The sequence below is a fragment of the Taudactylus pleione genome, unplaced genomic scaffold (genome assembly GCF_031769625.1).
Source record: "Taudactylus pleione unplaced genomic scaffold, aTauple2 ptg000198l, whole genome shotgun sequence".
Lineage (NCBI taxonomy): Eukaryota > Metazoa > Chordata > Amphibia > Anura > Myobatrachidae > Taudactylus > Taudactylus pleione.
The window spans coordinates 13,204,491-13,229,858 of record NW_028284600.1 but is presented as its reverse complement, the minus strand read 5'-3'; the positions used below and the strand labels follow the sequence as shown (position 1 = coordinate 13,229,858).

Sequence of the window (25,368 nt, the reverse complement as noted above, 5' to 3'; positions counted from 1 at the left end):
ACTTAAACATATTGTAGGCTTGTGCATACTTTCCTACTCTTCCGGGACTGCCGGGAGCCTCCAGAAAATTGGGTGCAGCTCCCAGTCCCCCGCAAGAGTAGGAAAGTCTCCTGGAATGGCCGCCACCCTCCTGCACGTGAAAGTGGATGGTCTGGAGGAAGGGAGGCAATGACTGGAGGGGGCTGCCAGAATGTCGGTAAGTATGGGCTTGTGTGATAAAAGATTCCTCTCCTGTTTACCACAATCTGTCAGCATATTTCAAAAATCCTTCTAAATAGTCAGTGGCATAACAATGGCCCCCGCAGAGGATTAGGGATACCGGGGGCCTGATTAAGGGGGGGGGCGCGGGCAGAGTGTTGATTTGGAGACGCACTGTCAGAAATTGGCTTGCAACCGGCGCCAGGATGATTACGGTGCTGTGTCTCTAGTCTCAAGAATTGCTGCCAGTGTGACTCCAAACTAACACCCTCGGCGTTCCAATCTTCACCTGAGGAGCATAATGTATAAAAGGGGCATTACTGTGTGGCATAATGTGTTATAAGGAGCATTACTGTATCACAAAACCACACACCTTTTGTGGGAGTGCGCGTGCCGGAGGTACATAACAAAATACTTCTTCGGTGTTTTATGGCGGGGGGAAGCAAAATATAGTTACGCCGCTGTAAATAGGCCTCCAACCAGAGTAATTCCAACTTTTTGTGGAAAAGTTTTTACAAATTACCCCTCACTATATTAATGGGTCCTTCCACAAATCAGTGCCTGACTTGGATTAGTCCAAAGAGAATACGGACTCCCACCTCCTGTCCCAATCATCACATTGATAGAGGTGCCGATATTCAGCGTTCCATGTGCCAAACATAACTTTGCTGGGACAATTGAGTTGTTGGCCTGAAGCAGACTATTTTAACATATTTATACTATTTAAACAAATAAAGGATCACCTACAGGAAGAAAGGTCGGTCACATAATTACTTAGCTATCCCAGGCACATACAGTCAGTTCCACTGCCAGCGAAAGAAGATGTTCCTAGTCTACGCGTCACACTGGAATAACTGATAAAACCTCTGGCACTTTGTTAATGGAACGAGAATAAAAGGAAAGAAAGACAGTGCATGGCTGGACAGGCCCACCCACAAAGATTAGTTGCAGGGGACAAAGCTAAAAATGTCAGCAACATTTTACAGATTTGAAACCTTGTACCATAAAACAATAAACACACAAAAATCAAAAGTAAAAGGTGCGTATCCAATACCCGATTAAACAGAGCGATTGAATGATAACGACATAATTCAATCGCTTGTTAATCAGGCAGTTTAATGTCAAAAAACGACCAGCGACGCGCGTGCCCGCTGGTCGTTTTTTAAATCTATCATCGCCCGAACATGCTGGTCAATCCGCCGATGACAGATTGGCCATGTTTGGGGGATGATGCAGGGTGCCTACACTGAACGACTGATCGTTCAGGTTAGGCACAGCACAGATTGAAACGACTGCATGATTAGGACATTGAAATCGTGCAGTTGTTTCACAGTACGCTAGTGGATACGCAGCATAGTCTGGTATAGTTTTGTTCAGACAAAATTAAATATATATTGAAGACACTGGGACTGATGCAGAGGGGAGCACAAGTCTTTATTTTGGGGGCAATGGGATAGCAACACGTAGACAATGTTTACTGAAGCAGTGTTGACGAAAATGCTGCTACAGTACTGTATGCAGAGTTGTGCATACATGTTACACCCGTTTTCAGGCTGAACATTGGAAACACCGGTGGAAGCAAGCATTGATAAGACAAATGCTATACGAAGCCCCAGAAGGTGGATTTCTCCTGAGCAAAGTGCAGGAATCTATGGGTTAGTGCACGTTATCTCATGGTTTACCACCCAGGGAAAATGCTGATTAATTGAATAGCTCTGGGTGTAAAACCAAGAGAATTAGTTTCATAGTGTGTGCACATACCTCGGTGCACCACAATGCCCAGCATAACTGATGCTCCTGGCGGCAAATGGACAAGCCTTAAAACCAATACCTGCTATTAACCCTGTGTTACCTGTTCCTGTATTCTACCTGGTTAATAAACCAATTCTCTGGTTAAGCCAATCAGCTGTGTGGACTAACCTACATTTGCACACAACTGCTACCCACCATCATAGTGTCTGCCAATAAGAAGCAACGCCGCATACGGGTGAATACCCAAATTTAGTTCAGTGCACACAAAGCGTAAGCAATTATGGTCACCTTGTGGTGAACTCTGCTTCAGCCGCATAGTCCACAAAACTAGATGAATGAAACTGGTACAGTGCCCAAAAGAGGTACAATATAAGGGCCAACTAGGGGTCCCATGAAATAGCATCCTGCCAAAGGAGGAGTTGCCAGTGCTTCACTAGTCTGTTCCCCACCACCTCCCTTTCTATTATTATCATCATCATTGTTTATTTACATGGCGCCACAAAGGGTCCACAGTGGCTTACAAAGTACATAAACAGAATGAACATAATAAAAAAGTGACAAAGTATAAAACATAGCAGAAAATATCCAAGGTTTCTAAGCAACGGGATGAAAGATCCCAAAAGGTTTGGTACCATTGCAGGCAGTGGGGAGGAGATGATAGTATAATACCCCTTTTACACCGAAGCTAAAACCCGGGTTATTGAAGGGTTAGATTCGAGCAGCTCCCTGGTGTAAAAGGGGAGAGAGAGTTGGATCGCCGGGTTGAGTGACCCGGCAATCCAACCCAGATAATTAGCAGGGTTTAACACGGGCGTAGCCCGTGAAACCCTGCTGTGAGAACAGCGAACTCCGGGTCACGATGACCTGGAGTGCGCTGCCAGCTGGCCGATTGGTCCGGCTTCAGTGGCGCTTGGAGATGACATTCATCTCCAAGCGACCACTTACACGCTGGAAAAGCCGGGTCTATGCAGACCCGACTCCGGTGTGAGCAGCGCCGACTCGGGAATATCCCGAGTAGGCACCGGCAAAATTCCGGGTCTGATCCGGATAGGAACCCTGTTCAGACCCGGAATTTTGGTGGAAAAAGGGTATTAGTGAGGAAGAGGGCCCTGCTTGTGAAACCTTACAGTCTAAAGACTGTGTATGCCACGTGCTCCAGTGTTTGGTTAGATTTAGTTGTATAGAGAAGTGGGTCCCAAAACTGGGTGACAAAGGGTTTGGGGGGTTGCCACAAATTTGCACCACAAAACCCCAATTCTGCACTTTTTTCTGCTGGGTATTCATAAGCGAAACTTTTCCGCTGGTTACAACGTGCAAACTTTTCGCACCGGAGAAAAAAGTCGGACAAATTGAATACAAGGATAAGTTGAAACGGCGAAAATGACGTCAAGTATCGCGGAAATGGACTTTTCTCTTCTAATTTAATTTGGCCCAAAGTGTAGCGGGAGGAGGAGACCAGGAGCAGTTGTGATATGCGCTTACCAATGAGCCCTATGGACAACAATGAGACTCAGAGAGCCCTGCTGCTACGATGGGCTATACCACCTAGCTGCATCTAAAACAATTCTCCTACACATAGGTGACATTTATAATATGCAATGCAAGATAATAAAAGAGCACCCTGTTACATTAGATTTGCTGGCTTTTTAAGGTGATTTGAACCAAGAGAAAAACCTCCTCCATCCCCGTCCTGCCTGCTTTGCATTGGATTAAAAAAATGTTTTCTGTTATCTATTGTATATTAGTATGTGACATTATTTATGAACAGGATATAAAGCTAGCCACACAATTATAAAACTAAACAACACAGGTAGCCGCAGCGAGACTCAGGTCCTCATTCAGAGTCGGTTGCGGCCGCTCGGTCGTACGCAGCAGATGTTCGCTAGCTGTTACGATTGGAAATATCTCTCTCCTTGAACTTGGCCAGGTCATTAGTTTGAGTGACAGGATGAGGCGTTAGCGGGAAGGTGCATGTGAACGGGGGAGTGGAGATCCGAACGCAGGCGTGCCTGACTATGCAAACGGCGTTTTATGGGAGTGCATAATTAACAAAGTAGTGTCATAGCACATGTGACATGGGAGGATTTTACATGGACTTGATCGTAGAGCTTAAGAGAGGGTATGGCCAACCTTAAGCTCTACGACCACCTCCGATGGTCTCGATTAATCCTTATACGCCCAGAGATGACGTGTAATGCGATCGAGAAGGGGGCGTATTTTTAGTCTTACGGCCGCATCCTCCCCTTGGTCGTCCAGCTAATGTTCCCATCTTAACGACGCAACTTGCGAGTGCATCATTTGCATATCCGGCCCCTTTTCCCTTACATCAGTGCGGCCGCAATGACCGACTCTGAATGAGGTCCTCAATGTGTCGTTGTAACACACCACTAATATTTACCCCTATATCCTCACTGGAGCCTGGACTGAGATGCCCCTTTATAGCCCAAGTACAATATTAAAGACAAAGTGGAACAGCTTGGCCACAGGGGAGTGTGTCAGACATGTTGTTTCCATTACAAGTTTGTCAGAGTGATGTGAAAAAGGAAGAAAAAAAAAAAAATCAGTGACTCAACAGGCAATTATGCAGGATACAAGATCTGCCACATCTGTGTGAGATTTCAGCATAAGAAAAGAAAGAAGTTTCCTAGTGAATGTTTTACAGAGCAGCGCTAAATCCTCACTGTTCTAGTGCATCAAGCACAATCTGGGTGTCATCGATGACACTACTACTTATACCAACAACATGCGTGTGTGCGTTACATATAAGCTACTTTTTCACTCATGTATATGTTACAGTTCCTTAAAATTGCTGATACCCAGTTAAGGAAAAGAGTTCAGAGCCAGGAAATAAGAAAGTGACTAGTCCACCCAATATTATACAGAGAGCACCCCCTATTGGTAATTTTTGCCAATGACAGTTTGGAAGATATTTCCAAACGTTAGAGGTTTAATTCACACCAAATAAATCACTGGAGAGGCAGGACACATTGACAATAAATATTTTAGAAGATCTGTATTGCAAATAAATGTAGGTCACATACATAGCATAACATGTAATAGGTCAGTTTTACAACGTAATTGACCAACAAGGTAGGGATGGAAACTTAGGTGCATGCACTACTAAAGATTTTCTATCCAACCATCCAACCAGTTGATTGGTTGGAATGAAAATCTGGTAGCGTATGGGAGTAAATGATGATCAGCAATTTGCTCCTAAATGCCAGAAGACAGATGAAAATGGTCGTCAGACAAGTTTGTTAAATGTTCGATCTAAACAATAGTTTTTGTCCATTTTCCAGCGTTTGGGAGCAAATTGCTGATTGTCATTTGCTTTCATACCTTACCAGATTTTCATTCCAACCAATCAACTAGTTGGATGGTTGGACAGAAAATATTTACGTGTGTATGCACCTTAAGTTCCAAATGTTTTAGGGACTATGGCCCTGATTCAGAGCCGGACCCTCTGACCAGAGCACTCGCTCTGAATCAGGGCCGTCCTATTTAAATGTGGAGCGGCCTTTTGGACGCTTGCATAGCTGTAGGTTACCACCCACAGCTTATGCGAGCGTCCATGATGATAGTCATGATGGTCAAGACCATCGCGACCATCAGGCTTGCGACGAGACCCTGCGGTAGGGTCTCGTGGCCGCAAGCCCTGGAGTGATTTGAGCCAATATCACTCTCACTGACATCACTAGTGATGTCAGTGGGGCCGGACACAGACGATAGGCGTTCCCATGGGAATGCCTCCGTCTGGCAGCCACGCCCCCGGCACGCCCACCAAAGGGGACGTGCTGTCAGTCACCATCGACAGCACGCCCCCTTTGGTGCGAGACCCGGAGCGACAGCTTGGCTGTCGCTTTCCGGGTCTCGCGCATGTGCACGACGGAGCTCCCTCCATCGTGCGCATGCGCATTGGGGTAACATTGACCCGCTTGTGAGGGTTCTGCGCTCGCGAGCGGGTCTGAATGAGACCCTATGACTGGTATTGTGTGGGGCCATCACAATTATTTTTCATTAATAGCAATTGTATTTTCTGCATTTGTGAGAGAGAAATTATGGTACTAGAAAGCATCAATGAGAGCGGATTTAACTAAGAAAAAAATTCACCCCAGGGTATAAACTATGGTTAACGAATAACAACAATAATTAAGGTTAAGTAGCTCAGTGGAATGTGGCAACGCCTAACACTGGAGCAATAAGACACAAGAAGCAGAAACATTTTATGTACATACATGCTCAAACAATCTAGGATATGAGTGATATATATAAATTTGTATATTGACACACATGTGTCATACAATGGTTATTTGAGCAAATGGTTGCCCCACACCCCAGGCCCCTTTCTCAGTAAATATAAGTAACAGGAGAGCAGCATAATTTTACTTTCCATCTGATGGACATATTTGCTCTCACTGGCCTAGATGATCTGCTACAGCACAATTATAATCCCTTTATGCTTGCGCCAATAACCCAGGTTATTTCACGTGAACGCGCAGTAACCCAGGTTACTGTGCAGTGTGAAAGGGCCTGGTTGAAATAAGCAACCCGGCATTTTGACCCTGGTCACGAGAAGGGTTGAACGTGTGTTCAACCTGCTCATGATGCAGTGTGAACGGGTAACCTGGATCGATGCGACCCGGGTCCCATTCACTGCATAGAAAGAGCCGGCTCATCACGTGCTGACGATGATGTCATCGACTCTGCATTAGTGCCAGGTTGGGCCGCCTGTCTGTAAGGGGTCTCAGCTGGGTCGCACCCGGCACACAGATGTAAAAGCAGTATTACCCACCAACCATTAGTAAAGGAAATAGCCAGGATTGCCCTAGAGGTGGATGGGGCTCTCAGCTTGTCATATGTACTGTAATAAAGTATTTTCTAGTCTGTTTTAATATAAGGGGCTGCTGTACTGTGGGGCACTTTGCCATCCTGTTGGCAGAATATCAGTAAGACATTGGTCTCTGATGGTTTTACACCATCAATGGTTTTCTTTGATGGTAGTGATTTTACCATTCGATGGGGGATTTCCGATGGTAAGCACCATCGAATGGTGTGAAAGCGATAGCCATACGATGTTAAAATACAGCTAAATTCAGCAGTTTAATGTCAAGAACAGCCACAGGTTGCAAACATGATCAGAATTTTTTTTTTTCTCCCCATGAAAATTATTACCATTGCATCAAAAATATTGATGGCGGAATGCCAGCCATCATTTGATGGTGGGCTTCCAATGTCCATCCCTAGTTTGAATATGAATTCTATTACAATACTGAGATGCCATTTTAAACGAGGCTACTTTAGTAGCTTCTTGTTTTAATAAGATACATGCTCATTTTATGCTTTATAAAGGTTACACTGCACACAAGGCAAAAGTAAAATATAGGGGTATTCAGTCAGAAATTCATTCAATAGAACAAGCTACAGCAGACTGACTCACTAGCTTTTGTGGAACTACAAGTCACAGCATAAGGCCTGCAGGGTCTTGTCATTCCACAACAGTTGATAACCATTGTGATAGACTTTAATCACGGATTGTAGCAATAATATACAACACAGGGGAAACCATACATTTAGCAAAGCTGTTGCCTAATCAGACACGTTACAATGTTGCACTTACAGACAGCTTTGTCCTTGGGTTGCAAAGGAGAGGAAACAACTCGTTACAAGGCACTTAAGTAAAGCACCAGATAATATAGTCTGTACTCAGAAGAAAAACTGCAGCAGAGAAAGTTTCCAAAAACAGATGTCCTAGGAATCCCACGAGCATTTCCCAGCAATGCCTTACCTCTGAAGGTGATTGTGACTATAGGATCCGGCCTCCCAAGTTTGGTTTTAGGGACGTTAGAAGCTGCCTCTACAAAGACCTTCAGCATGGTTGCACAGTGTTTGGTAGACTGCCTGTATATGGGGTAGAGCTGCTGCTCCTGGCACCAGCTGTAGGGAGCTTCCTAACTACAGCTCAGCCACAGAGAGCGCTGCTGATCGGACTGGGAAGCAGCTACAGAAATGGGATTGTTTCTTTAAAGAAAAAGTTGGGTGGATCTTTTGAGCGACGATTACTCACTTAAAGGCTGTGCACAATACCTGTAAAATGATCTCTCTGCAGGTCCTAGCCTGTCAGCTCTCACCTGAGCTCAACATGCACCATTCACTAATACACTCTTATTAAATGTCTGACACACTGACTCTATAACACTGGCTGCCCAATGTTTCATTCTGTTGTCCATTAGAGTGTGATGTTATTAATGAATCACTGTGTTACACCCCAGTGCTTGATTCTGTTGTACGCTTTATAAATGGTAACTGTCCTGGTTAATGTGCAGTAGGGATTATTGGAGAAGGTTATATTGAATGCTGGTCAGATTTATTATTTTTGCTTATTTCAATAGTGCCAATTATATTACACAGCAGCTGTTGTGGAACTACACATCCCAGCATGCCCTGCCATAGTGTCTCAGAGTTGTGATCGAATTAGGCTACTGGGTATTATAAATTTGCATGGAGGGATAGCATGGTCTGCTTCTGCATGTAAAGTTAGGTACATACTGGCTGACATATCGGCCGTTCAATTGAATGGCCATTATATTGTGTGTGCATCGGGCAGTGTGTACCAGTGATATATCTGTGAGCGACGTCGGTCACAGACATATCGCGTCGGCTGTGCTGCACAGCACACGGCATATATATTGGTGCATTGTGCTGAGTGTATGGTTGGTCAGCCATCCATCCACACACTTGCTGCATGGGCCGGCAGTAATTGACAGTTCAACTGGGCGGGTGCATGTAAATGCCTGCCCAGTTGTGACGTCCATCACAATGAATTGGGCAATCTGTAAGATCTGCACCGTCTGCAGATACATCTGCAGACCAGGACACACAGAAACACAGGACAGGTTTGTTTTAACACTGTGATTTAGAATTGAGACATAACACGCTCCCTCTCAACCTGGAACCTCTTTGCCCCTTCTCCCTGCAGTGCAATCTAACTTTGCCATGGAACAAAGTTGCACCTTTCAGCTGTATTTACTCCTAACCCTACATACTGTAAGTCCCTGGAAGTTCATCACAGTATCAGTGAGCCGTATTTGAACCTGGCAGACAAGAGTCTTCTGGTTGGATGAAAAAAAGAATCAAGTTGATTTTTTGACACTGCAGAAATCTGACAGCTAAAACTTTATTAGCAAATTATTTTAGCTCAAAACCGAATCCAAAAGCTTAAATATGAACTATTGTGGTACGGTTGAAAAACTCTTTGCTCTTAAACTGACCTTTTGTTACATACAGTTTGTATATTCAATAAGGGGCACCTCCCACTGTTGGTCTCAGCACTGGTGTACTAACTGTCTCCATATGTTACAATACAGATACAGAGGTCCTGGAATGCACTTATATTCTTGCAGCTGTAGCTTTGGGAAAGTGCTGGTGTTCAATCTGATCTGCCCATCTGACACCACATAACCCCTGCATGCAGCATGCTTAGCTACAAAAGTATTTTCATGGGATATCATTTTTAGCCTTTATTTCTAAAGTACTGATATATAATGTAGCGCTGCACACTGAGAACAAGACACATATAAATATCCTACAATGACATGAAAGATGGCCCTGCCCATAAGAATTTACAATCTAAAGGCCCCCACACACGGTACGATATACATGCCGAACTGACGGATCGGCACGATATAGGTGCTATATCGTGCCATGTATGGGCACAACATCGTACCTGATATCATGCTGCGCGCTCCCGCAGGATCGTAAATCGCATCCCTAGGTCTTCCTGCATGTTCATCCGATCTGGGACGTGATGTACGATCCCATTCAGATGAAGGAGGGGGGAGTTAGCATATCGTGCAGTCTGCGAGGACCGCACGATTGTCAGCGGTGACAGCACGATCCGTCTGCCGACGGATCAGCAGTCGCCCTAGACGGTGCATCGCACCGTGTATGGGCACCTTAAGAGCTGCACTTGAACACTTGACACATAAGGGAGCAGAATAACAATTGTAGCTGTTGGTTGCAGAAAAATATGTGGCTAGTGTAAGGCAGCAGCATTAACAGTCTACATTAAGTTGCCATAGGTGACGGGCATTCATGTGCAGCTTCCTGCAGTGTGGTATGGCTGGAATGAGGAGATAGTGGAAGGTGGAGACATGAATCATGAACAAGTCATGGTAGAAATCTTTAAACATTTCACTGCTGTCAAGTATAACTGTCCTTCACCATTTATTTTAACCAAACCTCCTTTACGGTTCAAGTGAAGGTTTTCACACTGCACAGACACTCTTGTGGTTATCCGCCAGCTCGGAGTAACCGTGCGTTGCTTGAAACATGCCCAGGATACTTATTTCCCATTTTCAGCAGCAGCTGCTGCCACTCAGGAGGCTGAGGATACCACCAAAGGAGGAACATAAATGGCCACAGCACTGACAGTTGACGTTAATGTTGAATCACTCAGAGTAAACCAGTAGTGGATTATGATAGGGCCAAGCTTTGATAAATCTCCCCCTAAATATGCTTGGGGTAAGAGACTATGTTACATATATTGAAAAGAATTTGGGGACAATTAGACGTAATGTGTATAAGTAAGTTGCTTGCTGATTGTTGTAATTACAAATTTTAGCTCAACACTGATGAGTAGGATAAAAGTGTATAAAATTATTAGTGGGGAAAGAAGTACAAACAATATGTAAGGCATACTTATCTACATTCCTTTCCTGATGAGCCAGTCGGGAGAACAGGGGAGTGGTGGGTCCAAGGGGAGGGATGAGCACATCAATCGTGACTTGCCCCATGCAATATATTCAGCAGTTTGTGGCGGGATGGGTACGGGATGCTGATGCTCGGAATCCCGGAGGTCAGAATCCCGGTGCAGGCATCCCGACAGGGTTAGAACACAGGGCCTGATTCAGACCCGCTCGCGAGCGCTGAGCACTCGCAAGCGGGTCGATGGTGCCCTGCATGTGCACGATGGAGGGAGCTCCGTCGTGCGCATGCGCGAGACCCGCATAGCGACAGCCAAGCTGTCGCTCCGGGTCTCGCACCAGAGGGGGTGTGCTGTCAATGGTGAGTGACAGCACGCCCCCTTTGGTGGGCGTGCCGGGGGTGTGGCTGCCAGACGGAGGCGTTCCCATGGGAACGCCTACCATCTGGGTCTTGCCCCACTGACATCACTAGTGATAGAGCCAAAATCACTCCAGGGCTTGCGGTCACTGAGACCCTACCGCAGGGTCTCATCGCAAGCCTGATGGTCGCGATGGTCTTGACCATCGTCATGGACTCTCGCATAAGCTGTGGGTGGTAACCCACAGCTATGCGAGCGTCCAGGATGCACCAAAAAAAACAAAAAACGCCCTGATTCAGAGCGGGCGCTCGTTCAGAGCGTCCGGCTCTGAATCAGGCCCAAAGACCCTTGTCGGGTAGTATTCTAACCGTCCCCCTCTCCCTATCTATACCCTCCCTCCCAGGTGCCTGACCCTAACCTCCCCCTAGTGTATAAACCTAACCTCCCCCTCCCCTACCCGCACCCTAAACCTAACCATCCCCTCTTAGTGCCTAACCCTCCCCCTAGTCCCTAAACCCAACACTTACCTTCAGGATGCCGGCACCGGTATTCTGACAAGGGTCGGGATTCTGGTGCCGGCATTCTGAGGGCCGGAATACCTGCGGTGGGAATATTAACCATATTCCATTTGTGGTATTACGTTGTAGGTACAGGGTGGTGATGACAAAATTCATACCGTGTCACATCAGTGGCAGCGTGTGAGAGGGGTGCCCTCTTCCTGGATGCTGGCAGAACTCCCCCAAATTTGGAAGTCTCACAGTACTTTTGGAAGACTTGGCATGTATGATGTAAGGAGACATTTCATTCTTCTCTGGACATATTCCCAGTTTATTTAGTCAGCGTAGAACCACGATTTCAATACTCCTGTGAGTGCCTGTAGTAGGTGTGTTTTAACTTAAGAATGAAGGACACAGTGTATAGTCTGAAGTTTTGTGGTGTATGTATAGGTCTTTGTATGGAGAGGAGATAAAGTGTAATGTAAGGATTTACAAGTTTATGTAATATAAACAGAGAGGGATATAGGCCCTCATTCAGAGCCGCTCGTAAGCGGCAGTACGCTCGTTCCGAGCGATATTTGCACATCTGCGCATGCGTACGGTTTTTAGTACGCATGCGCGAACCAGTCAGTGCGGCCGAAAATCGTTTGTTCGCTATATAGCGTGTGCCTGCTAATTTGAGTGACAGAATGAGGCGTATGTGGGTGGTAACAGGGGAAGGTGCTTGAAAAGGGGGAGTGGAGATCAGAACGCAGGCGTGCTTAAAGGTCAAAGCGGGCGTTTTATGGGTGTGCATAATTAATACAGCAGCGTCATTCACCACGTCACTGGGTTATTTTATAGTCAGAACTGCTCGCAATATTGTGGTTGAAAAAACCAACCACAAAAATAGCGAGCAGTTCATACGCTGGTCGATGAACTCGATTAATCTAATAAATAGCGGACATAACGTATGATGCGAGCGGCCAGGGGGCATTTTTATCAAATAAACGAGCGTATGTTTTGCTCGCTCGTTCAGACATGGAGGCGGCAACAGACCGCAAAGAGCGAACGGTTCATTTGAATAGCCACCCCCTTTTTATGAACGAGCGAGCGCTAATTGCGAGCGGCTCTGAATGAGGGCCATAGTGTATTGTTTGAGGTTGTCTGCATGACTGTGTAAACCAGGGAGAAGTTGGTGAAATGCCTTCGTATTCTTAGGAAGTAAATAAAGCAAACAATATACTGCAGAGGGGGAGATTAGGAGTAAAGGTACCTACACACTTGGCGATGTGCTCACGATCCGACATCGTGTACGACTTCCCTTGAACTCTCCCCCGGCAGCTCCCTGGCAGTCCTGCACACGATTTGGTGTAAAAAGTGTCCAATGTGACAAATGATCTATCGTGCATCCTTAACTGTAAGGGAAAATCTGCCCTACAGTACGGCAGATCTGAAGATGCGATGTACGACCTGCGGGGACGCACATCGGCATCAGGATCGTGAGTTTACACTCACGATCTGGGCATATTTTACACGATTTGTCGTCACGATGCGTCGGAATCGTGCAATTCATGTAAAATATGGCTAAGTGTGTAGGCACCTTTACTCTTGGCTAGAAGATGCAATCTTACACCTCAGCATAGCCATCTTGCACTGTGGGAGGAGACATCCTAACTGAACACTAATTCCCAGCAGATTTGCCAATTCCTCCTATAACAAGCAGAATCGGGCTCGCTATTTACTTCTGTCGCATTTTTTCTTTTTGCCCAGCTGTAGGTAACAGTTTTTTGGGCTCGTGCTTTTTTTTGTGCACAGGGCGCAAGCTGCTGTCTCTCGCCGGGTAGAGGGGGTGGAGCCGCAAGGTCACTTACGTAACACAGGTATGTGGAAAAGGGCTCATGGGTCCCTGTACCCGGAGTCATTAAGTGTGTGTGTGTGTGTGCTATTACACTGGTAGTGACTGAGGGAGGGACAAAGGTTGTGTCTGGGGAACAGAGGGCAGTAGGCAGAGGACAGGGTATAGTTGGAGGGGGCAGGAAAGAGGGAGAGGTAAAATAGATGATAGAAATGAGGCAGTATATGGGGGGAGTTAAAACTACTGAGGCTGTTAAAGCGAGGGGATAATGGAATTAGGCAGATGAAAGGAATGAGGGAGGTAAAGAATAGGGGTGAGAGGAATGGAGGGGAGGAGTAGAGTCAGGTAAAGGAGGACTGGTAAGGGAATGAGGTAGGAAAGGAGGGTGGGGGTAAAAATATGGAGGGTGGTGTAGAGGGAGGAGAAAAGCAATATAGGCAGATAGTAAGAGTGGTGAGGGGAATTAGATGGGTAACAAGGATGGGTATGGGGCAGGTAATGTGGGGATGGGAAGTTTAAATATTTAGGCTAGTCAAAAGGGGGGGTAAAGGAAGTTATGCAGGTAGAGAGCGTAGGACAAAGAGCCCTCCCCCAAAGATGGTCTTTTTTTGGGGCTCTTTTAGGATTGGGCTTGTTTTTCCACTTATTGGTTGCTTGTTTTTCATTTCAGAGTTGGCAATTCCGATTCCCAGTGTAAAAGCTGCCCAGTATCTGTATGCTACACAGTGGCATATTAAGAGAGGAGGGGGCCTGTGTGCAGTCTCCATCCGAGTCCCCCTCCTCTCTCTCCGGGGGCCGGCAGTGCACTAAATGCAGTGTTGCATCAGTAGGCTCTGGGCACAAGTCTGTGCCCAGAGTCTGCTGCTACTGGGAAAATGGCTCGGCAGCCATTTTACTAGCGATTTCCATACTGCGTATACGTAAAATGCTGGGAAAATGGCCACGACGGCCATTTTCCAGGCAATTTTTCACAGCGCTGATAGTGCTGACGTGGGACTCCGGAGAGGTAAGTATTATAAATATGGGTGCAGGTAGTGTGGTGTGAGTCCCCCTGGACCCAGGGGTCCGTGTGCCCTGCACACCCTGCACCCATTACAGATACGCCCCTGGTGCTATACATGCAGAGCAGGCACTAGCTTCCCTGAATACATATATGAATTGTATTTGCACTCATTGCATCAGGTTTGTTCAGGTAAATTTACATCCACAAATTGATTTACTCCTCACTCTCCCAGGATAAAAATGTACCTGTTACAATCACTGTACACTCTTTTCAATAACTCATTTAGTATTAGGTACCAGCTAGATATACTTTTTAATTCATTATTTTTTTTATTTTGCTTTTCCGACCCATATTCACAATTCCATTACAATATTGTAATACTATTTATATGGGATGTAGTTATGTGACCAGCGGCTGCAAGACTGCCGGTCACAATCCCGACAGCAGAATGCCGGCTAGGGATTTATGATATGCGTCAAAATACCAACGCCCATCGTAAGCCCGATACCGGAATCCAGGACGACGCGTGCCTGAATGAGGTAAGTCCGGGGCGTCCATCCTGTTAAACGCAGGGGGGGGAGGGTTAGGTTTAGGCCAGTTAGCGGGGTTAGTGTTACGTTTTAGGGGGGTGGTTAGGCACCCTCAGGGAGATGTTAGGGTTAGGCACCCCCCACCCCGGTTTAGGGAGCGGTAAGGGGGGGTTAGGCACCCCCATGGGGAGGTTAGGCACCACTAAGGGAGGATTAGGGTTGGGGGGGGACAGGGGAGGTTAGCATACTTACCTGCCTCTGTCGGGATTTTCATCATGACGGGATTTGCCGCCGGCATTTCAATCCCATTACATTTATATACCACAGCTTAGTTTATGCTTTAGTAAAGTGAGGAGCTCTACATTTTTTTATATTTGAATTGTGTATGCTCCTCAGCAATTTAGTAACATAAGCTGGGTACATATATGATAGATTGGCCAATCTTGCGATCCACGATGGATCGCAACAACTATAGTATAGTGTGTACACCTAAATCCACCCAATTCATTGTTTGATGAATTGGGTGGTCGCATCTTCCCATATGATGTGCTGCACATCAGACGGGAAAATACCATAGTGTCACAGTGCGTCGGACACCGGCTGCCACTTACCGGGTCCGGCAGCACTGGAGTCTCCGTAGGCGGCAGGCAGCGGGCAGGGAGTTCCCAGCGCCTGCTGCTGTGACGTCCGCTCCGGGTCCCTCTCATGCTGGCTGGAAGTGCAGGCGGCCTCGGCTCTCCTAGGACCTGCAGGGGGATTTAAAGTGACAGGCGCGCCAAACGTGAAGTCACGTTTGGCGCGAGAATTGAACTCACTCTATTTAAGGAAATCTCTGGCACCAGACAAGTGCCAGAGTATAGGCTCCATACCATACTCCAGTGTTCCAAAGTACTTACCTGTTATCCTGATCTTGACCTTGGCTTGTTTGTAACTCCGAATTCGTCTGACCCCTTGTACTGCTCCTGATATCTGGTTCTGACCCCGGCTTCTCCCTGCGACCCGTTTACGTCTGCTCCCTGGTACCGTTTCGTCTGTTGGTTTTGACCCTTCCTGTCTACTACGTTTATTCTTCTGCACCGCATCCAGTGCTCACCAGTACCTGTATAGGGGAAACCTAACCTGAGGGCCGCGACCTGTGTGTCGGACGCAGCCAAGTACATACCTTCTTGCGAGGGTCCCTTGTGAATACCGCCGGCACATTAGACTCCGCGCCTCAGGCATAGGTTTAGCCCAGGCCTGGCCAACCTGTGGCTCTCCAGCTGTTGTGAAACTACAAGTCCCAGCAGGCCCTGCTACAGTTTTGCTATTAGAGAATGCTAAAACTGTTGCAAGGCATGCTGGGACTTGTAGTTTTAGTGTTCCCGCTAGGCTGTTTTAGCGGGATGCTGCGCCCTGCCCTCCAGAAGGAGGGCAAAAAGTGCCCTGCCCTCACAGTCTGCAGCTGTCGTCTTCACCCGCGGGTCGCAGTGTCCCATGGGTGGGGAAATATGCGGTGACCCGGCATCTATTCTCCCTGTCGGCAGTGCTTGGGGGCTGCCCGGCGTGTCCGTAAGTGCCAGGCACACCCCCAAGAGTGAGGAAAAAGGATGCATCTTATAGACACACCCCCTTTTCGGAAGGGGCATGGAAGTGCCCTCTCTAGCTCCGACGCCCTGCCTGCCGCCAGAGCTAGAGTGAACACTATAGTTTTACAACAGCTGGAGAGCCACAGGTTGGCCAGGCCTGGTCTAGCCAATTCCCTAATACGGGCCGCATCCACAATCCGTCTGAGGGTTGCGACACACAGACAACGCAGCGTTGTTACATTAAGCAGGTACCCTGATGACGATCTAATCTACCATAACATCGAAACGTTGGAAAGTAAGCATGGCTTTTGTGGTTATTACGCAATTATGTCACACCAAGGGGAAGGGGCAGTTGACACTCTGGTCTCATCCACATATCCCCCGTCCCCTCCCTCCAATTTTTCTGTGCCCTCTGGAATACCAGATTTGCAATAAACTGCCCGCTATTCATTTTATTTCCCAGTCTCTAAATCTTCTCGCCATCACTGAAACCTGGCTCTCCTCCTGACACCGCCCCCCCTGCTGCCCCCTCCTATGGGAGCCTCTGCTTCACCCACTCTGTCAGACCTGACAACTGCCAAGGCAGCGGAGTGAGCATCCTCTTAGACCTCCTTTTCTTTCTCCACCTTTGAGGTCCACTCTATCCGTCTCTTGTACTCCTTTCATCTCTGTGTTGCAGTCATCTGCCATCCCCCAGGCTCCCCCACCCAATTCCTTGATAACTTTGCTGCCTGGTTTCCCCACTTCCTCTCCACTGACCTCCCCTCTATCATTCTTGGTGACTTTAACATCAGTATTGACATCTCTAATCCCACACACACAGTGGCGTAACTAGGGGGGTTGGGCGGGGTGCGTGCCCTGGGCGCCGTTGGACCGGCGGCGCGGGGGGGGCGCCACCGGCCACGGTACCGGCCCGCCCGCCCTAGTTGGCCAGTGTAGCGCCGACCGCAATGAGTGCGGTCAGCGCTACACATTTACACAGGACCGGCGCTAGGCTTCCAGCGCCGGTCCTGTGCTGCACGCCTGAGCCCGTTCCATCCCCCTGAGCGCTTGCCCAATAGCGCCAGGAGGCGGGCTCAGGCTGTGCATTACACACGCATCGCCGCCAGCGCTGGCGGCGATGCGTATGTTAAACAGCAGCCAATGAGAGTCACATAGACTCTCATTGACTGCTGCAGCACCCACTGCAAGAGCCGGACTTCCGTCCGGCTCCTGCAGTGGGTAATGGGACTGACGTCATGACGTCAGTCCCATAATGCTGAGCGCGCCAGCCCGGGCGGACTGGCGGGCGGGAGCGGCATCGCGGACAGGAGCAGGAGCAACGTGGAATCAGGTAAGTATATTTTTATATATATTTATTTATTTTTAAACCTATCTGCACAACGGGGGAGGGGTTGGCTACTAATGGGGGGATCTCTACTGGGGGAGGTGTGGCTACTACTGGGGGTGCCATTGGGAGGACCTCTACTGGGGGGGGCTACTCTGGGGCGGACTACCACTGGGGGCATTCTAAAAGGGGCCTATTACTAGAGGCTCTGCACTCGGGGGACCACTACTGGGGGCAATAATAGGAAGGGCCACTACAGGGACCACTGGATAGGGGGGGGTCACTACTGGGAGCCTGCATCAGGGGGACCACTACTGGGGGCACTGCATGAGAGGGGGGGACACTACTGCTGGGGGCACTATATAAGGGGCTTACTGCTAGGGGCACTGCGGGGACCACTACATGGGGGGATCACTACAGGGTGCCTGCATAAGGGGACCACTACTGGGAAAACTGCATAGGGGGGGACTACTACTGGGGGCACCATATAAAGGGCACTGCATAAGGGGATACCGCTACTGGGTGCACTGCATTGTGGGGACTGCTACTGGGGGCACTGCATAAGGGGGAACACTACGTGGGGCACTGCATTTGGGGGGGCCACTACTGGGGGTACTGAGTAAGGGGAACTAATTGGGGGCTGTATAAGAGGGACCACTACTGGGGATACTGTATAAGGGGCAGTACTATGGGCCTGCATGAGAGGGACCACAACTGCATACTGGGGGTACTGTATAAGGGGTACTACTGGGGTTAAGGTGCATATGGATAGGAATGTTCAGTTTGAAAATAAAGGGGTGTGTCATGTTGACACGCCCCATTTTTAAGTGACCACGCCCATTTGTTGCCGCGCACATGAGGGGGGGGGGGGGGGCGGCTCCCTTTTCAAATTTGCCCTGGGCTCCAAATACCCTAGTTACACCACTGCACACACATCAATCTTCTTGCCCTCTCCTCCTCCTTTATACTTTCACAATAGACCTCCACTGCCACCCACTGTCTCGGCCACTCCCTTGACCTTGTCTTCACCCATCTGTGCTCTCTCTGACTTTTCCAACTCTCCCTTCCCCGTCTCAGACCACCATCTACTCTCCTTCACGTTTTCAACTCCTCCACTCCTTCCCTTAACCAAAGCCACTGTCACTAGGCGCTATCTAGAGACTCTTGACCATGCTGTCCTGTCCACCTCAATTTATACTCTCCTCTATCAACCATGGCTTGCCCCAACCAGATGACCAACTTCTACAACATCACCCTCACCTCTGCACTTGACTCTGTTGCCCTGATCTCCTCTGTCCCCCTCCGCCGTTCCAAACACCAACCCTGGCACTCCAAACTAGGGGTGAGCGGGTTCGGATTTCTGAAATCCGAACCCCCCCGAGACCCCCCAATCCGAGTCCGATCCGAGTCACGCTCGACTTTTCCCGCCTGACTCGGATCTGAAATCGAGGCAAAACGTCATCATCCCGCCTTCCGAGTCTCGCGGGTTTTGGATCCTATATAAGGTACCCGCGTCGGCGCCATTTTCTCACTCGGCTGTGGACAGTGAAGAGGGAGGGTGGGAGTTAGGGCTGGCTGGGCTGTTTAGTGTAGTGTAGTGCTGCTGTTGCCCACTACTTCAAAGTCCATAGGGGCTGGCTGTGTTGTGCTGTGCTGCTGTTGTTAATAGGGGCTGTGTCCACTACTTCAAAGTCCATAGGGGCTGGCTGGACTGTGTTGTGCAGTCAGTTCTCCATAGGGGCTGTGTCCACTCCAAAGTCCTGTGCAGTGTCCCAGTCTTAAAGGGGTGCTGTAGTGTTGTCGAGGGGGTGCTCTGTCCATCAGGGGTGCTCCCCCCAAGTGCTAAAAAAATAATATATTTTCTGTGTTTGTGAATTGTGTGCGCAGTAGCCGCACGTGCATCAACAAAGTAGTGCCAAGCGGGCGCCTGTGTCATAAGTAAAGGGCCGGCTGGCTTGACCGTTAAAGGGTGCTGTAACCCCCAAAGTACACTCCAGTCCAAACCAAAAAAAAAAATATTTTCTGTGTTTGTGAATTGTGTGCGCAGTAGCCGCACGTGCATCAACAAAGTAGTGCCAAGCGTGCGCATGTGTCATAAGTAAAGGGCCGGCTGGCTTGACCGTTAAAGGGTGCTGTAACCCCCAAAGTACACTCCAGTCCAAACCAAAAAAATATATATTTTCTGTGTTTGTGAATTGTGTGCGCAGTAGCCGCACGTGCATCAACAAAGGAGCAGCGCCAAGCGTGCGCCTGTGTCCCATAAGTAAAGAGCCGGCTGGCTCATTTCTTAAAGGCTGGTGTAACCCACAAAGTGCACTACTCTCCAGCAAAAATAAACCAATATTTTCTGTGTTTAGCCGCACGTATATATCAAATCGATATAACATAAATGGAGGACCAAACTTTCTCCGATAAAAATAAAATAGAGAAAGATCAAGAACCACTTCCTCCTAGTGCTGAAGCTGCTGCCACTAGTCATGACATAGACGATAACATGCCATCAACGTCGTCTGCCAAGGCCGATGCCCAATGTCATAATAGAGGGCACATACAATCCCAAATGACAAAGTTCAGGAAAATGACCTTGAAAAAAACATTTAAATCAGCTGAAGATAAACGTAAACTTGCCAATATGCCTTTTACGACACGGAGTGGCAAGGAACGGCTAAGGTCGATCCCTAGTATGTTCATGACTAGTGGTTCAGCTTCACATGACGATGGAAGCCCTCCTCCCACTAAAAAAATCAAAAGAGTTAAGCTGGCAAAAGCACAGCGAAGAACTGTGCTTTCTAAGAAGATATCACAAATCCCCAAGGAGAGTCCAAGTGTGGTGGTGGTTGCGATGCCTGACCTTCCCAGCACTGGACGGGAAGAGGTGGCTCTTTCCACCATTTGCACGCCCCCTGCAAGTGCTGAAAGGAGCACCCACAGTCCACTTGCTGATATGCAAATTGAAGATGTCACTGTTGAAGTACAACAGGATGAGGATACTGGTGTAGCTGGCGCTGAGGAGGAAGTTGGCGAGGAGGATTCTGATGGTGATGTGGTTTGTTTAAATCAGGCTCCAGGGGAGACAGTTGTTGTCCGTGGGATGAAAAAGCCCATCACGGTCATGCCTGGGCAGAAGACCAAACATTCCACCTCTTTGGTCTGGCAATATTTCTATCCAAATCCGGACAACAACTGTCTTGCCATATGTACCATATGTAAAGGTGAAATAAGTAGGGGTAGGGACGTCAACCACCTAGGAACATCCTCCCTTATACGGCACCTGCAGCGCGTTCATAAAAAGTTACTGTCAAGTTCAGAAACTTTGGCTAAGACCGTAAGCAGTCCAGGGACACCTAAATCCCGTTGTCCTGTTGTATCCAAGCGCCTGCAAACCACACCGTCAACTCCCTCCTCGTCAATTTCCTCCTTAGTCAGGATCGGAAGTAGTCCTGCAGGCCATGTCACTGGCATGACTGACTCTCCTATCCGGGATTCCTCCGGAGGATCCTGCATTGCTACGCCTACTGCTGCCGCTGCTGCTGTTGCTGCTGCTGGGAGTCGTTCATCATCCCAGAGAGGAAGTAGGAACACCACTACTTTTACTAAACAATTGACCCTTCAACAGTCCTTAGCGAGGAGGATGAAGTACGACAGCAGTCATCCTGAAGTAAAACGTATAACTGAGGCCTTCACTGCTATGTTGGTATTAGACGTGCGTCCGGTATCCGCCATTAGTGCAGTGGGATTTAGACAATTGCTGGAGGTAGTGTGTCCCCGGTTCCAAATCCCGTCTAGATTCCACTTCACTAGGCAGGCGATACCGAGACTGTACAGAAACGTCAGAAAAAGTGTCCTCAGTGTCCTGAAAAATGCCGTTGTACCCAATGTCCACTTAACCACGGACATGTGGACAAGTGGAACAGGGCAGACTAAGGACTATATGACTGTGACAGCCCACTGGGTAGATGTATCACCTTACGCAGCAACAGCAGCAGCAGCGTCACCAGTCGCAGCATCTCAGAAACGCCAGCTCGTTCCAAGGCAGGCTACGCTGTGTATCACCGGTTTCAGTAAGAGGCACACCGCCAACAACCTCTTAGAGAAACTGAGGGAAATCATCGCCCAGTGGCTTACCCCACTTAGACTCTCCTGGGGATTTGTGATATCTGACAACGCCACCAATATTGTGCGGGCATTACATCTGGGCAAATTCCAGCACGTCCCATGTTTTGCTCACACAATAAACTTGGTGGTGCAGAATTTTCTGAAAAGCGACAGGGGCGTGCAGGAGACGCTTTGGGTGGCCCGAAAAATTTCAGGCCACTTTCGCCATTCAGCGACTGCGTGACGAAGACTGGAGCGCCAGCAAACACTCTTGAACCTGCCCCGCCATCACCTGAAGCAAGAGGTTGTGACGCGGTGGAACTCAACCCTCTATATGCTTCAGAGGATGGAGGAGCAGCAAAAGGCCATTCAAGCCTATACATCCGCCTATGACATAGGCAAAGGAGGGGGTATTCACCTGACTCAAGCGCAGTGGAGAATGATTTCCGTGTTGTGCAAGGTTCTCCAGCCCTTCGAACTTGCCACACGTGAAGTCAGTTCAGACACTGCCAGCTTGAGTCAGGTCATTCCCCTCATCAGGCTTTTGCAGAAGCAGCTGGAGAAAGTGAAGGAGGAGCTAAGACGGAGCGATTCCGCTCGGCATGTGGGACTTGTGGATGAAGCCCTTCATTCGCTTTGCCAGGATTCCAGGGTGGTCAATCTGTTGAAATCAGACCACTACATTTTGGCTACCATGCTCGATCCTAGGTTTAAAGCCTATGTGGTGTCTCTCTTTCCGGCCGACACAAGCCTGCAGAGGTGCAAAGACCTGCTGGTGAACACACTGTCAGCTGAAGCGGAACGTGACACGTCAACAGCTCCTTCTTCATTTTCTCCCGCAACTGGGGCTGCCAGGAAAAAACTTAGGTATCCTAAGCAACCCGCTGGCGGTGATGCAGGGCAGGCAGGACCAAGTTTGGACATCTGGTCCGGACTGAAGGACCTGGCAACAATTTATGACATGTCTACTGTCACTGCATATGATACTGTCACCATTGACAGAATGGTGGAGGATTACATCGGTGACAGCATCCAAGTAGACATACCTGTACTGGCAGGAAAAAGAGGCAATTTGGAGGCCCCTGTACAAGCTGGCTCTATTTTACCTGAGTTGCCCCCCCTCCAGTGTGTACTCCGAAAGAGTGTTTAGTGCAGCCGGGAACCTTGTCAGCGAAAGGCGTAGGAGGTTGCTTCCACAGAATGTGGAGAAGATGATGTTCATCAAAATGAATTATCAGCTCTTCCAGGGAGACCAGCCTCCAGAACGTACAGAGGGACCTGTGGTGGTGGATTCAAGTGGGGACGAGTTAATACTTTGTGAGGATGAGGATGTACACACTGAAGAGGGTGAGGAATCGGTGGATGAGGAGGATGAGGATGACATCTTGCCTCCGTAGAGCCAGTTTGTGCAGGGACACATTAATTGCCAGCTTGTTTTGTGGGGGCCCAAACGAACCAATCATTTCAGCCACAGTTGTGTGGCAGACCCTGGCGCTGAAATGATTGGTTTGTTAAAGTGTGCATGTCCTGTTTATACAACATAAGGGTGGGTGGGAGGGCCCAAGGACAATTCCATCTTGCACCTCTTTTTTTTCTTTGTATTATGTACAGTTTGGGGCCTAGTTTTTCAAACTGCCATCCTGTCTGCCACTGCAGTATCACGCCTAGATGGGTCACGTGTTTGTGCCGCCCACTCGTGTCGCTTAGCATAGTCATCCAGCTACCTCGGTGCAACCTTTTGGACATAAAAACACTATTGTGAGGTGTGAGGTGTTCAGAATAGACTGGAAATGAGTGGAAATTAAGGTTATTGAGGTTAATAATAGCATAGGAACAGAAAAACCTACAAATTCTGTGATTTTAGCTGTTTTTATGCTTTTTTTAAAAAAAATACAGATCCAAAACACAAAACCCAGAACCCAAAACACGGAAGGGTGGTTTTGGCAAAACCAATCCAGATCCAAAACACGAAGAAAGATCCAGATCCAAAACACAAAACACGAAAAGTGGCCGGTGCACACCCCTACTCCAAACTGACCTGATTTCTCCAAAAATGCTCGCCCACTGCCAAACGCCTATGGTGAAAATCTTGCTTTCTCGCAGACTTCCTCCACTTCAAGTTTGTTCTCTCTTCCTACATCTCGGCCCTCTGCCTTGCCAAGCAATCCTTCTGCCAGTTGCTCATCTCCTCTCAGACCTCCAATCCCCGCCACCTCTTTGTTACTTTCAACACTCTCCCTCATTCCCCCCATCCTCCCTCACTGTAATCGACTTTGCATTCTACTTCTCTTACCAAAATCAAGGCAATCCGTCACATAACCTCCTCCAATCTCCCTGCTGCAGCTCCAAGTCCCCCACCATCCGCACCTCCCGGTCACCCCACCTTGTGCTCCTTCTGCCCCACCACGAGTGACATGGTCCTTTCCCACATCTTTTCCTCTCCCCCCTCAACCTGCCCCCTTGACCCCCTCCCTTCTCCGCTCCCTCTCCACCACCGCCTGCTCCCACCTTGCTTGCCTCTTCAACTTATCTCTCTCCGCACCTTTCCCTCACCATTCAAACATGCTCTTGTCACACCTATTCTTATAAAAAACAACAGCCTCGACCCTTCCTCACCCGCTAACTACCGCCCCATTTCTCTTCTCCCTTTCACCTCCAAACTACCTGAGCGGCTTGTCTACAGCTCCCTCACTAGCTACCTCTCTGACAACTCCATCTTTGATCCTCTCCAATCTGACTTTCGCCCACTTCACTCCACTGAAACGGCCCTGATCAAAGTCACCAATGACCTGCTTGTAGCCAAATCCAGGGGGGACTTCTCTCTACTCATCCTCCTCTCTGCAGCCTTCCACACCGTGGATCATCCTCTCCTCCTCCACACCCTTCAGACCTATAGCCTTTCTAACACTGTCCATGCCTGGTTCACATCTTACCTCACCAACTGCTCATTTTCTGTGCTGCCTCTGGCTCCAACTCCCCCTTCCATCCTTCCCATTGGTGTCCCACAGGGTTCTGTCCTGGGCCTTCTGCTCTTCTCCCTGCACACCTCCTCACTAGGAGAACTCATCAGTTCCTTCGGCCTCCAATACCACCTTTATGCCAATGATATGCAACTATACCTCTTGTCTCCTGAACTCAACCCCTTCTGTTCTCCCTCAGGTATCCAGCTGCCTCTCCACCATCTCTGCCTGGATCTCTGAGCGCTCTGTGAAGCTCGACCTGGACAAACCAAACTCTTCATCTTCCACCATAACAGCGTCTCCACCCCCACCAATATCTCTATCACTGTTGACAACATCATCTCCCCTTTTCCCTAACTTCACTGCTTGGGTGTCATCCTTGACTCCACCCTCTCCTTCGCTCCCAACATTCAATCTCTGGCTCAATCCTGTCAGTTCCAGCTACGCAAAATCGCTCGCATTAGGCTATTCCTCTCCCAGAATGCTACCAAACTGATTATTCATTCACTAATCATTTCTCGGCTCGACTGCTGCAACCTTCTC

At 48.4% G+C, this 25,368-nt stretch overlaps 1 protein-coding gene across 1 annotated transcript in view; it reads right to left on the bottom strand.

Moving 5' to 3' along the window:
- Window positions 1-7,953, bottom strand: part of MYOF (myoferlin) — a 166,836-nt gene extending 158,883 nt beyond the window's left edge. Inside the window, 1 exon segment of the mRNA XM_088476911.1 lies at window positions 7,736-7,953. Coding sequence (XP_088333037.1) covers window positions 7,736-7,823 — 88 coding nt within the window. The 5' untranslated portion in view covers window positions 7,824-7,953.
- Between the last annotated feature and the right edge of the window lie 17,415 nt (window positions 7,954-25,368).